Source organism: Vanellus vanellus (assembly GCF_965231255.1).
Source record: "Vanellus vanellus genome assembly, chromosome: 16".
Lineage (NCBI taxonomy): Eukaryota > Metazoa > Chordata > Aves > Charadriiformes > Charadriidae > Vanellus > Vanellus vanellus.
The window spans coordinates 7,363,199-7,380,565 of NC_138921.1; the positions used below are offsets into that span (position 1 = coordinate 7,363,199).

At 41.8% G+C, this 17,367-nt stretch overlaps 1 protein-coding gene across 1 annotated transcript in view; it reads right to left on the reverse strand.

Moving 5' to 3' along the window:
* The window catches only part of PPIL2 (peptidylprolyl isomerase like 2), a 77,194-nt gene that overhangs the window by 22,204 nt on the left and 37,623 nt on the right, over nucleotides 1-17,367 (reverse strand). The window contains exons 13-14 of the mRNA XM_082491570.1: nucleotides 7,794-7,883; nucleotides 6,355-6,388 (exon numbers count right to left, since the gene is read on the reverse strand). Coding sequence (XP_082347696.1) covers nucleotides 6,355-6,388; nucleotides 7,794-7,883 — 124 coding nt within the window. The remainder of the gene's footprint in view (nucleotides 1-6,354; nucleotides 6,389-7,793; nucleotides 7,884-17,367) is intronic.

Below are 17,367 nucleotides of genomic sequence, written 5' to 3' on the forward strand. Positions count from 1 at the left end.
CCACTTGCACTAGCATGAGTTAGACAGAATTACTCACAATGTTCAACCACTTAGTTGTTATGAACAGCAGGAAAAGAGATACATCACAAATCTAAAATTCATTTTCAAATAATTAATCATTACAAAGAATGACCATGACTCAGCTTATTGCTCCGAATACTGACTCTATGGGTGGTTATTTTGTTAGAAAAGAAATAAGCTGCTGCAGCACAATAAAATTTCTCCCAGTAGTCTTATGGAACATTAACTTGAAGGCTGTAGAAAATGAGTTTGGTCCTCTAAATCAGTGTCAGCCTTACAGGAGCGTATATCTAACCGCTTTGGCAATGCAGGTCTGCCAGCTAAGCCAAGGTAAAACTCAATTCCCCATTCTTTTCCGAGTATGGTATCTCAACTTCTAGATGCCACATGCTAATTTCCGCCCTCCTCCCTCTCAAGGTTAACCGAGTACCAGAAATCAGTTGCCCTTCACATGGCTGCTGGGTCACAATTACTTTCATGACAGCCTAACAAGAGACTCATAAAAGCCACATTGGGGTGCTGCATAACGAAAAAAAAGAAATAAGGATCAGTGCTGCTGATAGGACTGTTCAGCCATGGAAGCGACAACCAGCTTGGCATTTTACACCTGTGAAATGCCTCCAGAACACAGGCACGCTTATCTAGGTGAGCCGAGAGCACAGCTGCAGTCTATGTACGTATGACACCTTACATCCCGTTGTACTGAATGTGCCCAAATCCACCCATAAGCCAAACAGTCCTGGGCTTAGTTAGCAGTGGAGCGGGTGATCATCTAAGCATTTGGGAGTTGCAACCATAAACCTGACACCTGTTGCTGAACACGGGATGAATGTCAGATGGCAGAAACCAAATCATGGGAAGATTTTTGAACAAGTCTGTTCTAGTTCCTGAGCTGATGAACAGGAATAACTAAATAAACATAACAAACCAAAACTATATGCAGGCTTATTGCACCTTCCACCTATCAGATAGGAAAAGGTGTGGGTTTTTTTAAACAAACAAAAACCCATCCCAAACTTCTTAGCCAGAAAATTTTAGTTAAAGCATAAGTTTCTATGTGGAAAAGGAAACAAAGGATGTTCTTTTTTTCTGAAGTCTTCCTACAAAAGGCTCTAACAAAAACAATTCTGGCAGTTTAAAATACCGATGTTTAAAAGATAACCTCCAAAGAGTCTTCCCTATTGCCAGATGAAATACCTGGGAAAAAAGCCCTGTTCTACTCTCATATGCTTCTCTGATATTACAGAATCACAGAATCACAGAATTATCAGAGTTGGAAGGGACCTCTAGAGATCATCTAGTCCAACTCCCCTGCTAAAGCAGGATTGCCCAGAGCACATTACTCAGGACTGCATCCAGGCGGGTCTTGAAAATCTCCAGGGAAGGGGACTCCACAACCTCCCTGGGCAGCCTGTGCCAGTGCTCTGTCACCCTCACCGTAAAGAACTGTTTCCGTGTATTTGAACGGAACTTCCTGTGTTCTAACTTGTGCCCATTGCCCCTCGTCCTGTCACTGGGAACCAATGAAAAGAGCCTGGCTCCATCCTTCTTCAACCCACCCTTTAGATACTTGTATGCCATAATAAGGTCTCCCCTCAGCCTTCTCTTCTCCAGGCTAAAGAGTCCCAGCTCTTTCAGCCTTTCCTCATAAGGGAGGTGCTCCAAGCCCTTAATCATCTTAGTTGCCCTTCGCTGGACTCGCTCCAGCAGTTCCCTGTCCCTCTTGAACTGGGGAGCCCAAAACTGGACACAGTATTCCAGTTGTGGCCTCACCAGTGCCGAGTAGAGGGGGAGAATGACCTCCCTCGACCTACTGGCCACACTCTTCCCTATGCAGCCCAGGATTCCATTGGCCTTTTTGGCGACAAGGGCACATTGCTGGGCCATGGATAATTTACTGTCTACCACAACCCCCAGATCCTTCTCCTCCAAGCTATCTCCCAGCAGGTCAGCCCCTAACCTGTACTGGTGCCTAGCATTCTTCCTCCCCAGGTGCAGGACCTTGCACTTGGTTTTGTTGAACCTCATTAGGTTCTTCTCTGCCCAGCTCTCCAGCCTGTCCAGGTCACGCTGGATGGCAGCACAGCCCTCTGGGGTGTCAGCCACCCCACCCAGTTTGGTATCATCAGCAAACTTGCTGAGGATACACTCTGTCCCCTCATCCAGGTCATTAATGAATATATTAAACAAAATAGGACCAAGTATTGACCCCTGGGGGACACCACTGGTTACAGGCCTCCAACTAGACTCTGTGCCACTGATCACAACCCTCTGAGTCCTGTCCCGCAGCCAACTCTCAATCCACCTCACTGTCACCTCATCTAGCCCATACTTCCTCAGCTTCCTAATGAGGATGTCATGGGAGACAGTGTCAAAAGCCTTGCTAAAGTCAAGGTAGATGACATCCACGACTTTCCCCTCATCCAGCCAACCAGTTATAACATCATAGAAAGCTATCAGATTGGTCAAGCACGATTTACCCTTGGTAAATCCATGTTGACCACTTCCAATAACTTCCTGTTCCTCAACGTGATTGGAGATGACATCCAGAATGAGTCGCTCCAATACCTTCCCAGGGACAGAGGTGAGACTAACCGGTCTGTAGTTCCCTGGGTCCTCCTTCTTGCCTTTTTTGAAGATTGGAGTGATGTCGGCCTTCCTCCAGTCCTCAGGCACCTCTCCTGTTCTCCATGACCGTTCAAAGACGATGGAGAGTGGTCTAGCAATAACATCCGCCAGCTCTCTCAGCACTCGCGGATGCATGCCATCAGGGCCCATGGACTTATGAATGTCCAGCTTGGCCAAGTGGTCTCTGACCCGGTCCTCCTCAACTGAGGGAAAATCTTCCACTCTCCAGACCTCCCCCTTTGCCTTCAGAGGGTGGGATTCATGAGGGACAGCTTTAGCAGTGAAGACCGAAGAAAAGAAGGCATTCAGTAACTCTGCCTTCTCTGCGTCCTCCACCACTAGGGCACCTGTCTCATTCACCAGCGGGCCTACATTTTCCCTAGTCTTCCTTTTTCTATTGATATATTCAAAGAACCTTTTCTTATTGTCTTTGACTGCAGTGGCCAAGCTGAGTTCTGATTGAGCTTTGGCCCTTCTCATTTTCCCCCTACATAGCTTTGTTATATCTTGATAATCCTCATAAGTTGCCAACCCCCTTTTCCAGAGAATGTAAACTTTTCTTTTTTTCCTGAGGTCCAGCCAAAGTTCTCTATTTAGCCAGGCTGGTCGTCTTCCCCGTCTGCTCGTTTTTCGAGACAAGGGGATGGCCTTCTCCTGAGCTTTTAAGAGCACCTGCTTGAAGTATGCCCAGCCTTCCTGGGCACCTTTGCTCTTCAAAACTGCCTCCCAAGGGACACTCTCGACCATGCTCCTAAACAGGCTAAAGTCTGCCCTTCGGAAATCCAAGGTGGCAGTTCTGCTGGCTCCCCGCCTTACGTGATCAAGAATTGAAAATTCTATCATTTCGTGATCACTGTGCCCAAGGCGACCTCCAACCTTTATATCCCCCACAAGACCTTCTCTGTTAACAAACAGTAGGTCCAGTAGGGCACTTCCCCTAGTTGGTTCCTTCACCAGCTGTGTTAGGAAGTTGTCTTCCACACGCTCCAGGAACCTCCATGACTGTTCCCTCTCTGCTGCATTGTATTTCCAGCAGACGTCTGGGAAGTTGAAGTCCCCCACAAGAACAAGGGCAGATGATTGTGAGACCTCTGCCAGCTGCTTGTAGAATACTTCATCGACTTCTACATCCTGATTAGGAGGTCTATAACAAACTCCCATCACGATGTCTGCCTTATTAGCCTTCCCCTTAATTTTTATCCATACACACTCAGTGTTGTCATCCACACTGTTAAGTTCCTGGCATTCAAAACTGCCCCTAACATAGAGGGCCACCCCACCACCTCTTCTTCCTTGCCTATCCTTTTTGAAGAGTTGGTAGCCATCCATTACAGCACTCCACTTGTCAAGCACTCCACAGAAGTCAAGTTATTTACTCCCCCAGTAAACCTCTAAGGACCATTAAATTTTATGGACTTTTTAGCTTTCAAAGATGCATCTGTTTTTTTTTTCCTAAGAAGCAGTGACTCAAAGAAATACAGGAATTCCTTCCAGCTGCCAGAAAAAATGAAAAAGAGAATTTATACTGCAAATAACATACAAGATCCAGGTAAAAAAGGTACAAACTACTGAATCCCAGTGCTTTACTCCAAAGCTTTCCTAACATGAATGCTTGAGATCACATTAATAACACGCAAACCAACAGACCAAAACGTTTACACCATGGGAGCCTGGGAAAGCATCACTACGTTTGCCACGTCCCTACACTGCTGCTGTGCTGTACCCGGCCCCTGGCTGCGCTACTGCCGACAGAAGATAAAGCCAGATGGGCACCTTAGGTCTGGCCACCTTCTTACAGCATGTGGCTTGAGATACGCAAGGGAAATTTCTGCCTCACATTCAAGTGCCCAGGATCTATCAGGTAGTCAGGAACAAATCCTGACAGACTACTTGCACTCTCTAAACCATCTAAGCGGCTTCATTTAAGTAAGTATTAAACACACAGGCATGACAGTTCAAGAGAAATCTATCAGCCCACCAGGCTGTCCATTTCCAACATTTTCTTGCGATATTATCATATTCAATAAGTGATTAAGTAAGGATATCTAAAATTCAGCTGTCTTCAAAAAATAAAACCCATTCAGTTGCAAAGAAGATAGCTGTGTTGCTTGGACTCTACGATAGTTGCAAACAGTCTCTAAAAATCTGCAATGCTCATATCTGTTTGAGTGTACATGGTCCATTTTATGAGAACTTTAGTAGTCTTAACAGATGTTTGCAAGACAACTCTCCTGACATATATTCATATTTAATTAAGAATGACAAGGAGGAAAAGACAGAAAAGACTAGTGGTCATTAGACTCCTCTTTTTAAATGAAAGACTATACATAGGAGTTTTTCTCTCCTATGGGCTTATTTGCATTTTACTTCCTACTTGCTTTGCCGGTAGAGCTGAGTCTTGACCTTCAGCGCAGCTGCACTGCCAGTTCTCTGCCAACTGTTAATTGTGCTGTCTTACAATACTTTTACCATTTGCACAAATAGAGCCAAGAATGACACCAGCAAGTTAATTTTCATTCCACAGCAGGATCTGAACTCCACCCTACAAGGGTGAAAGGTGTCTCAGTCAACCCATTAAATTTCTCCCATCTCCTGACACCTCTTTAATTTCTCATTTTAAAAGATGTTCCTAATTATGTCTTTTGGGATTCGAACCGAAACTTTCCTTATAACAAAATCAAATCACAGTTCTTTTGACAGTCCAAGCACATACATACGGTAACAAATCTTGTTCATGGGATTTTGCCGTCAAAACACAGAACCTTTAACTAGTCCCAAATCTTAGAGTATGCAGCTGTTGACTACTGCATACAGTAGAAGAAAAGCTCTTGGGCAACTCATATGAACATTATTTAGAAAGTAAATAGAGCTAAAGTATTTAACAACTACAAAGACATTTTTTTGGATGACCCATGAGCACACACAGAAGAATACAGTGCTTGCATATGCAAGTGACACATACACGAACTAGAATAAAGATGCACAGAACCCCAAAGGACCAGGCAAGGAGGAGCTGTGGAGGCTGGTGACATATGCAAGTGGGTAGATAAAAAGCGCAGGTGGAAAATGAGCAAATTTACAGCAGCAACTACAGATATTACAAGACACATCTACTGTGGTGGGGAATGCTCTGAGGACCCTTCAGCTGCTATGTCCCCTGACCATTTCTGATACAGCTATTATGCAGATCTCCACCTAAGGGAGAAAGAACAGGCAGAAGAATTTAGCAAGTGATCCTTAAAAGTTAGAAAAAGAGCAGCTTGGGCTTTATAAGGCAACTAGCTGGGAGAACAGATGGTATCTGGCCATTCACCAATTCCGAGGCAGGTCTCAAGTATTTCATTAACACCAAATTTGAAAGGAACTTTGCATGAATGTGTTTCTTCCTTTGTTCTCTGCCCTGGAAGGCCAGCTGTAAAATCATTATAATTTTTATTTATTTATTTTCTGGAAGAAAAAGGAAGCAAAGACCCGACAAGATTTCTACGTGGAAGAGTGCCCAAGTTTTAGACTGAGAATATATCACAGCATAGTTAAAATCATCATAAAAATACAGTGATAAAACCTCTGCTTTAAAGTAGAAATACTCACAGTGCACCACATATCGTCATTTAAAGAATTTCAATCTACAAGGTGTCTGGAAATAAATGTAACAACACAGTGCATGAAGTGAAAATAATTTACTTGATTCAAACTCAACCTTACCTGTTCCTGTTCCAGTTGGATCACCTCCTTGGATCTGCAGAATTTAAATAAAATCAATAGGTTATACATATATCTGTGTGAAAGACATTAAATACAAGTCATAAAAGCCAATTCTGCTCAATTTTCTTCCTTCCATACTGTGTCATGTTGACAAGTTAGCAACAAGGAAACCATTACTACTTATTTGGAGTTTCTTTTATCAGCTGGCTGTCATCTCCTACATTACTTATCCAAGAGCAGAATGACAGTTTTATAAAAATAATAGGTCTCTTGTGGGTAAATAGGGAAAATAAATGGGTTAACCAGATCATCCTTTCTATTATGTGCTGGGTTATAACCTGCTTTTTACCTGATGATGCATTGCTTTTAGAAACATTTACATTTTAGAAACATTTTACATTTTGCTACCAATCCTCCACAAGATGGGAAGGCAAGAAATGAGGGAATATGGAATATTTTCTGTATCTGAATCTGTATTTCCCAGTATCCCCCTCACTATCTGCAGTAGGAAAAACCCCCATGTGAAACCAGTCTTTCAGCAACATAATTAATCACTGTATTTATAGAATATTATTTCTGTAGATCCTGCGTATATATATTGCAATGCCAGTAGAGGGACTGTGCCATGACTAGCTTCATGGTAATAGCACACAAGCACAATTTTAATTATGAGTTTAAATATGAACTGAGATATACAGTGCTGTCAAAAGAAAAAAAGGGTTTTTTAGGATGACAGGATGGAATGTAACATTCAGTGATGTCCCCCAAAAGATATGCACTGCCTTCGGGATCAGGTTGTTAATTCTTCTGAAAGGAAATTAGAGGACAGCTACGATATCCTAAGCTGCCTGGACTGTACCCACATAAATAAAGATCTTTGACTACCAAAGTCAACTTTAAGGTTGACGAGGTGCTCTTTAACTCCTTCACAAAGAAAGCCTGGGCACCCGGTCCTGGAGCACGCTCAGCAAAGGAGGATCTGACAGTATCCAAATACCACAACCTGAAACAAAAATCAGCTGCTTTCTAAAGTTTCATCTGAATGGGATTTCAACAGGACACAGTATCACTTATCTAAATTAGCATTCCCCTCTCTCTCTCTCTCTCTCCTTCTGTTCATTAACCACCCACCCACAGCTTCGGGAAGATAACAAGAGCCTTGCCAAGGCAATGACTCTCGAAGGCTTTGTCTGGAATGCCAGCAAAAGCACTACTAAATGCAGCGATGCTCCAAGGGACAATATTAGTCAGAAACAGTTGTTGGTAAGACTAGTAAGCACAAATTTAGTAAGTTAGGACAATCCTAGTTCTGATGGTATATTTAATAAACATCTATTGCGAGTTGCCATGCATGGAAGAAACTAAAACTGAATTAAGATAAATAAATATTTTGAGGACATTACATATTGTGCGTTACACAGGATTTGTTCAATACTCACCACAAAATTACGAATTGATCTGTGAAAAATTGTTCCATCATAATAGTTCTTCTTGCACAATTTGATAAAGTTTTCACATGTTCGGGGTGTCTGAAAGACAAACGGAAGTTTTAATTAAGCAATGGCTTGAGACAATCAAATTGGTCACTACACTGTTTACAAGAATCACTTTCATTTGTGTCTCACAAACAATCATGCAGGACTCTTGAAGGAGTCTCTGTCTACAGAAAAAAGATATAATATATGCTCTTTTAAAGTACACTGCAGAGACACACACTGTGTTAAATAAATTAAACACAGACCTTCCAATTAGCACAAAGAAGTGTTGAACACTAGCTCAGATAACATGAGCTCCCAGGAGACATAGCGATGGTGAAAGCAGGTAAGCTCAGAGACTTTCAAGTAACTTACTTCCAGCAGTGTATCATAATCCTGTTCCAAAGGGGGGACTTCTAGTACTGAAAAAAATTAATTTCCTAGAGTAAGAAAGAACCTGACTTCTCTGCTCCACTATTTCAAAGTGAGCACATTGAAGGTAACTGGGAGAGATGCATTTTGTCCTCTTTACCACTTCGAACTCAAAACAGGACTGACCCCACAAGTCACCAAACCACAGGAAAGAAAAGAGATAACTTGTTTTCAAAAATCTAAAAAAAAAAAAGCTAAATATATTGCCAACTTCTAATTTGCTTTTACAGTGCAAATTAAAGCTATTTATTTGAATTTATGAGCCCTGGCATTCAAACAGTACCTTCTGAAACACTTTACTGTCTACCCAATTATCCTTCCACTCTAATTATACGGATTCTTTTTTCTGCAATACTAAAATACCCTCACATGTACAAATGCTAGTACAGAAACAGCCCGTTTTCTATACTTGGACATGTTTTCCAGCCCCGCTCTGGATTATGTACATAAATATATTCCAGTTTTACAAAAGAATACATCTAAGTAATCTGAGTTGTTACAGGCCTTGAAAATATCCTTATTGTTGTATGTGCCTGCAAGGAAAGCACCAGCATGAGTCGCAGTGCCTGTAAATGAACACACACAAGACTTTAAGCCTCTTTCTGAAAGACAGTGATTCCCTTTGCGGTGGCCTGACATCATTCCTGGTCTGAGAGCTCCACAGAGACAGAGTGAGACTGAGCTGTGCAACCTGAAGTGACTCAAGGGCAAAAAACCCACGGCAAGCCCAATTCCAATCGTTTAAGGATGAAATAATCTCCATCTTTTTAAAAGCAGATCCCTACAAATATTCATCTGGAACCACACAGAACTTCAGTTGTCTGTATTTTCTCATCTGAAACACAATCATTCTCACCTCTCTTTATTGACACTGAAATGTCTCTTACAGTATCCCAACAAAGTCTACCTGCAATTATAAATTCTTTATAAGGATTCCTTCTTAATTACTCTACACAGATACAGATGACAGTTGTCAGCAGGGCCATAATTGGAAAAATAAACAAATTTTAATGCAATCTTACACCAGATACTATCTCAGATTTCCTATATAATTCATTACTGGGTTAAAATGGTAATGGTACCATAATGGGTTTACGGTTGAATGCCACTAGGATGTGTATTTTGGTAGCATCCGGAGGGCAACTCATAAGTAAATATATTCCATGAAAATAGTTTCAAGCAACAGGAGGGTTTCCTACAGTTTCAGTGTTTATAGCAAATTTGAAAATTCTTCTTGGAACTGGTCATATATGCTTGAAAATAATCTTTGTACATAACCTTCCAAGTAAAATTCAACCCCTGAAGAATCATTTCTGTAGCATACGCTTCCTTTATAAGACTATATCGTAACAGCCTTGATCCTAACATAGTGCTATTAGTTATCACTCATGGAAAATGTCACTAAGGATAAAAATAAGTTTAAAAAATTTCTTTATGAATCAGAAATGGAATCAGCAGCTTTTAGCCTAAGGCACTTTATCTCATGAGAACTAAGCACTCTTTGGAGAGTGAGACATAGTTAATAAGTTCTCTGGGGGGAATACAGGAACCTGTAATTAATTTTTTAAGAAAAATGAAATCAGGCGAAAGACTGAGTCCCCTAGGAATAGATACCAAACTGTTTTAAATTTGCACAACGCTGATAACCCAATGCAGATTTCCTATTTATTTTCAAAACATTATTTGTAAAATATACATCAAAAAAACTGGCTCCAGTAATGTATTTTTTATGTAGGACCTATGCTGACCCTTCTCTCCAAATGGATTTCTAGTTATTATCTCTTTTCCTCGTAAAAAGCTTTTCAAATGCATCCGCAGAAATATTTAGTATACATGCAATAATCATTTCACTGCAAGGTTTTCTTTAAAAAATTGCCACCAAATTGGTTCCCATGGTCACCTCATGCATCATACAGACACATTTGGCAGGTAAATAGTTCCTTAGCAACATTACCATTACCTTTTACAGTGCTTTTTAGTAGACACAAATATAAAGGTTTGCATTCGATCAGTAATAAACCCCAGTTTCAGTCATGCAGTTCATTTAGAATATCTGGCTCAGATTATCTGATTTATTCAAAGCAGTTAAAGTTCTTGCCAAATCTCACACTGCCAAGCACATTTCAGGGACTTTTTTAAGCAGCATCCTGTCCAAAACAGGAGAAGGCGGCTTGAGGTTTACGGGGAAAGTGTAGGTCCTAAGTAATGAAGTTAAATTCTGCACTGCCCATACAAACATAGCCAGTCTTTGAAGTCTTTGTTCCAACTACAAAGACTGATGAGAAATATATATAAACAAACCTGACTTTGTTATTTGAGTGTAAGATCTTATGGAAGGTGTCAGACTGGCAGTCTTGGGATGCAAAACTGTCTACTTCTTCAGAAACTTCCTCCACACCACTTGCCTCACACCATTTCTGAAGGAGGAAGGGATGGTCAAGGCACCTGGAAAAGCAGAAGTGCAGGATGCAATGCCGATTTCTTGTTGCCTCATCACTGACAATGGACTCCAGGCTCTTTGTACTTCTGGCTGTTCTTGACTCAAACAGACCTCAACAGCAGCAGCTAACTTTTCCTTCTTTATTCCTTTTACATTAAGCAGGAAAGGATTTAAATTATTTTAATCTGCTGACTATGACTTAGACATATATATAAGAAAGTGAAGGGGAAAACGCCACCTTAATTTGTCAGCCTGTTGATCTGAAAGCCACCAACAGAGAAAAGGTTATGTTTTAAATCTACCGCAATATCTTCTGAGAAGCATGCAGTGACAGTCCTAAGAAGTCCAACTTAAAAATTGTGGAAGGCTTTTCTCTCCGAAGTGTGGTAGGACAGCCCTGAGAAATCCTCCTTTTCTTCAGTCAAGTTGGGACCATGTAAGCGAACGCCGTGTGTGTGTATCATGTCCTTCAATTTAAAGACACTTCCCTCTGAATGACAAACAGTAAGAAAAAAAACCCTTATTTATAACAAAATGAGTTTCCTGCTCCAAGTATGCTCCCCTTTTATTTTACAGATGCCAGACAACTTGTCTTTCAACTGTTGAAAATTCACACCAAAGACAAGTGGTAAAACTTTAATAAATAGTTTGAGACAGGAATGCAGAAGAATATTTAAGATGACACAAATGCTTTGCTTGGCTCACAGACATGTATATTTAATGGAGAAACAGTCCAATGGTTTTCTAATTATGTTTAAGTCTCCTTCTAGCTAACACACTTAGTAGGTAATTCTACATGCAAATACCAGCCTAGTTACTAGGCACGGACAAATTTCAGAATTGAAAAGAGATTGCTACTATGACCATGCAGACAAGACAAGAGGCTGATTGTGAAGTCACGGATACTGGGAAAACACTAAAGAAAGGAATATAGAATTAAAAAAAACCCAAAGCAAATCAGAAAAAAAAACCAACAAAACTGAGTCCTTACTATAAAGCTCTAGAAGAGATGCATATTTTACTTTGTTCCCCTTTTAGGTATTAACTGAGCCAATTTTAGTTTCCTTTTTGTCAGCAAGGGTGGCTCCAAACCAGACAGAATTAATCTCTCTTGTGGCATCCCGAGACCTGCGGGGTAATACTAACCAAGCCAGGTCACTACCTGCTTTCTCAGCTTGCAGCTCTCCTTTCTCATCAGTTAAAATGGGTCATTACATTTGTAAAAGTTACCTTAACTCAGAATTTGTATTGTGCAGCCCAAGAGCAGCTGAAGAGCCAACCAGAAGTAGATTAAAAACCTGTGGCACTCCTGTTGCCAAGGTGAGGGAGATGGGAAACGAGAGGAGCTTCTGAGTCGTTGCCATGACTGCAAGGAAGAAGGCTTTACTATGTGAAGAGCTAATCATTTCAAAATGCTCCATCCCTTGAGGATCTGCATGAACCTTGAAGAGAAATTTCACACTAAGCATTCAGAAGCTGTCATTCACACATCTGTATAATTTCCTTGTGCTAATTCCACTTCCCTTTTATTTCTTTGTGTCTCTTTAAATTGGATGAACTGTAGTAGTTGAACTAAACTACAGAGTCTTGATATATGCTGATTAACCCTATGTTTCAAAGCAGAAATAATCTGAAATAATGAAAAGCTTGTTCCTCACACATTAAAATTGCATTCTACAGCCTTCATCTTATCACACAAATGCCAGAATCCCGCTACTAAAAGGCATGAACTAGTGATGGAAATTTCTAAAGCTTCAAATGAAGCCTGCAATTTTTTTAACATAGATCTCCTTTAAAATGCAAGATGCATTTTGTTTTGCTTTAGTCTATTTACTTTTTTTTTTTTTGGGTTTTTTTTTGGTTTTTTTTTTTTTTTTTTTTTTACACAGCGCATTTTCAGTCTTGTAATTGTTCACTCTAGCAACTCTTGTAATGTGTGAGCCCATAAAGAGGTGATTTGGTAAGGTTTAAGTTCAGTTCACCCTATCCCTGTCAATCTGCAATCCTTGTAACCTACTCATCCCGCAGAAAAGAACTCGCCCTAATAAAAGCTTGACTTTATTTAGGGCTTAGTCAGAGGCAAACGTAATAGAGCAGTTTCAGGAATCACCATCTACCAGGTCCAAACATCTGTTCCCTCCACTAAGTCATGGAAAGAAACTGGACATATAAATGCTTCTAGTGCATTTCAATGCATAATACTGTATTGGAAGGCAATTTAAGCTGCCCTACTTCACTTTGCACCATTGGACCAGGAGCATCCTCCACTTGTTTCAGAGCAAGAGGGACAAGAAAACCAAAACTCCACAAAGACCACTGCAAAGCATGGGGAGGATTTCATCGCGTGAAGTCCATGACATTTTCTGCAGGAGAAATGTTTACCATAGACCCGAACATCCCCCCTGCCAGCTCCACTGTCCTGCTAAAGGTTCCCCTGCGTGCGAGAGGGGCAGAGCCGGTGCCAGGTTATGGTGGTAAACAGCAGCCGCCTAAGGTTCTGTTCAAAAAAGACACAGTTCATATGGGGGACACCATTCTCAGTCTGGTCATACCGTCAGCAACCGCGTTCAGGTCAGGTTGTGATCTGCAATCAAAAGAGCACAGCTCCAGCGAGAGAGTGCTGGGAGAGATGAAAGCATCAGGGCACCGTGGGGTAAAACACTTGGCCAGACTCTTACTGATATTAAAAAAGAATCAGAACAAGCAAACTATGCCTCAGGTAATAGATTGCTGACTTGATAGCAAACATTTGCCTATTTTGCTACCTCAAAGCCTCAAAGTTTGCTTAGAACAAAGAGCAGAATTATTGCATTCTCATTACACAGAAACTCACTATAATTTAATAAGCTATTTAGCAGAGATTCCAGCAGATAGCTAAATTTCAATTTTCAAAGGCATTTCTTCCACAGTACTGACATTAATGATGCTATCAAAAACTTTTTCAAAGTCTAAGCAAGATGCTCAGCTTAGAGAAGATGCCGATAAAAAAATTACGTACTCCAGTTTTATTTTTCACTTTTTTGCAAATACGGGGCAAATCAATCAGTTTAGCTGAGCATAACTCAAGTTAAACAAGGCACCGAATTCACTCATTTAATTTGTCAATGTTAACTACTAGCTCTCCAGAGGCAGAATCGTCTCATCCCTAGCCACAGTCATTACTTCTCCTCTTTTATTTATCGCAGTGGTAGAAAAGAAAACAACCCTCTCCCTCCCTGCAATGTGTCGGTCACACGGGGCTGAGGAGCCTGTCCGAGCGTGCGGAGCAGGGCTGGGTGCTGAGGTACAGTCTACATGAAGATGCAGCTTGAACTGCTGGAGCCAGCTCCAGCAGCCGTAAAGCCCAGGCAGGGCAGGTCCCATGGCGGGTCCCGCGGCAGCTCCCTGGCATCTTGGTCATCTGCAACTGTCACATCAACTCCACCTCTTCCCAAGACGCAACCTGTAAGTGCTTCTACACCGAAGAGCGAAGCTCTGGTCTCTGTCAGCCTCCCAAGGTCACCCTGCTCTCATCAGAGGAGCCAAGGGACAGACAAGAAGCGCGTCAGAGGAAGATGAAGAGCAGCAGCTGTGTAACTCCAAACCGCCCGCTCGTCCTGGGGACAGCTAAGTGGCAGACGCAGCTGGTATGGGATGCCTGCACTGCCAAATGTCAAAAACCAAGCAACACAATCCAGTAACAACCGATTCCCTCCCCAGATCCAGCTTGTCAGGGGGGCTGGGGAGGGGGAAAGGCCCAAATGTGCACAGTACCTTCCCTGGCCAGCCAAAGCCAAGGGCTGCCAGGAAACCGCAGAGCCAGACAGGGCAGGGAGGCCGTGGCGCAGGCAGAGCTTCACGGGGAGATGGCCGAGCACCTCTCCCAACCCCACACTGCGTGTCCCATCCAGGCACGGGCAGCGGGGACATCGGGGACTCCCACTGCCCCGTCACTGCTGCACAATGGTGCTGAGGACAAGCATGTGATGACAGCATCCAGATAAAGCGCTTCCTACTAACATCTCGCGTGAAAACGTGTCTCCTCTCTCAAGCAGGGGTGCTATGCCCCCAAAGTTAAAAACAGATTAAATATTAGCTTCTAGTCACTTAAGAGCAGCAACCTGTTTATCAGTACAGCTGCACAGAGCCATTCCACTCCCAGCCACAAAGAAAAGCGATAGATCTGCCTGCCACTGTAGTGCTTTGAGATAAAAACACACCAGGAACAACAAACACTTTCATCCAGCTGCTCTATTGGAAAAGGACAGTTTCATTTGTTTGTTTTTAGTTTCTGTTGACAAGAACTTTCAAAGTTGAAAGTTGCAGGTCTTCCTACAATGACCTACTTTGATGAAAAAAGTACAAAATAAGCCATTTATAACCATGCCAAGACCACTGTACTTCATCCCTACAACCATATTACTGAGTGAACAAGACACTGGTAAATCATCAGCCAGTTATTTGCCGGACAGTGCCCCAGTGACGCTGAAAGAAAGTAAGTAGAACGGACGTGTAAATCAAAAAGAAAATGGGAGATTTGGGAAGACTGGGGAACCTCATCATGCCAGGAGGTCAAAGGATTTTTTCAGCAACTCACTTCTTTCCCACTGGAAATGGATAAGAAGTTTACAGGCTTCTGATCTTCAGAACAGTCCCTCACACAAAAGGCGAGATGATTTCAAAGACCAGGGGCTGGATTACACATTTATAGATCACAGGCATATTTAACAGGTCAGAGGGCCTCAAAAGATTAAAACATCCGTGTTTGTAGAATAATGGCTTCTTCAGATAGTTATGCCAAGACATCATCATTAAGCAGAGTTTGCCAGGTCCTAAAACCTCAAAAAGCATTTGTGGAGTGCTGGATGGAGCTTTGAAATCTATCTCACATTCTTCTTTGTTATGCCAACTTGCCCTTAAACCTTAAAGTATTAAGCCTGAAAGAGACAGGCAAACTTACAAAAACTGCCATGGCAGTTACGGATTAGTATTCAATTACTGCTATCGGCATGTGTTTAACCACCAGATCATTACCCCACAGTGACCACTTGTATGAGGAGAACTCGCAAAGGAGAGAAAGGAGATAGCACACCAAACCCCCCTGTTCGTCATTTTGACAGGGTCTTCTGGAGTGTTTAATTTTTACATATATTTCCATGACAGAATGAAAATAAAAAACTGCAAGCACTAAACACTAAAGCCTCAAAGCAACCTAGAGGCAAAAGTAGGAATTTTTATTCCCTTTTACAGGTGCAGAGATGAGGAGTATGCTACTCTGTCTAGCCTTACGCAGGGCTGCTGATTTCAACAGGCAGCCTAGGTTATTTGCACAGATGCACTCCAGCAATCAGGCATCTATGATACATGTTACTGCCTGGGAATTCAAAATTTTGCCCGTATTTATTGCTCATTGCAGAACAAAAAATGGGATGCCACTGATTTATAAAGACACTCATAATCAAATGACATAGCCACATCATGCAGCAAGTCCATGGCAAAGGCACAGAAGTCAGGGTTTACCAGCTCCTCGTTCTCCACTCTATCCATTACACCAGACTGCTTTTCGACTTCCACATCCAAGTCAATTTGACTTGGTGCACAGGGTAAAGCCTCCACCCTGCCTTAAGAGGCTGCTCCACCACCTACAAGGTATAACTTTACCGCTACAGTCACTAATACAGCAGAATACACACGGATGACACAGACAGTTGTTCCCAGCAGCATCCTGATTAAAGCAGCTAAAAGAACTTGAGGAAACTAGAAAAATCACAGTAAATAAAATACAAGAAATCCAGTGACATTCATTGCCTTTCATCAGTTATTTTTTCATAACTTATTTGTTTGGCGATGCATAAGACTAGAGCTGAAGGAATAACACTTGTTGGATGCTGTTAAATCTTCTGTACTCGCCAGAATTACTTCTGGCAAGTAGAATTTTTGTAAATTTGTTTCCAATTGGTATATACAACAAATGTTGCTTATGCCCAGCTGAACTCAGCTTCCTGGAAAATGTCCCCAGCAAACGGCCATCTGATTAGTCCCCATCAGGAGGAACATACTGTGTCTGAATAAGAATACTGGCAGAAAAATAAATGGCAACAAAGAGCAGTAGGCACACCGCTACGACGCAAAGAGAGAACAGTAGTGTACCTTTGCTCATTTGAGGCACAAATTCAAGAGAGTTGAAAAAAATCCAGCTTATCTTCCAAGGTCTTTTTACTGCCTTTTCTCAGGTCAATGACTTACACCACATATCATCTTTCTGGAATCTAAGTGAAGTTTTGTGGTGCTCTGAACGAGTTATCTCAAACACAGAAAATACCTGGATTCTAGCCTTATTTCATGCTCTCTTTCTGAATCCTGTCATAAAGTAACCGATGACTTCAATCACACTGCAGCACTGATTTCCTCCCCTGGATCAATACAAAATGTTTCTTGATTAGGTTTTTGGTGCTAGGAAGAAACTCATCACTATCAGTCTTATTGATTGGCACCTTAAAGTACTAGTATATGAAGATCCCTAGATTTATTTTTAAACAAAAGTTTCCATGCATACATATAGACTGAACTCCAAACAATCCGAACTGCCAGATAGCTCACAAAAAACAGGGGAAAGTAAGCACAGGAGACAGAAGAGCTGCGAAGGGAGAGAAGTAAGAACCCAAGGGGGGTACTGAAGCCAAAAAG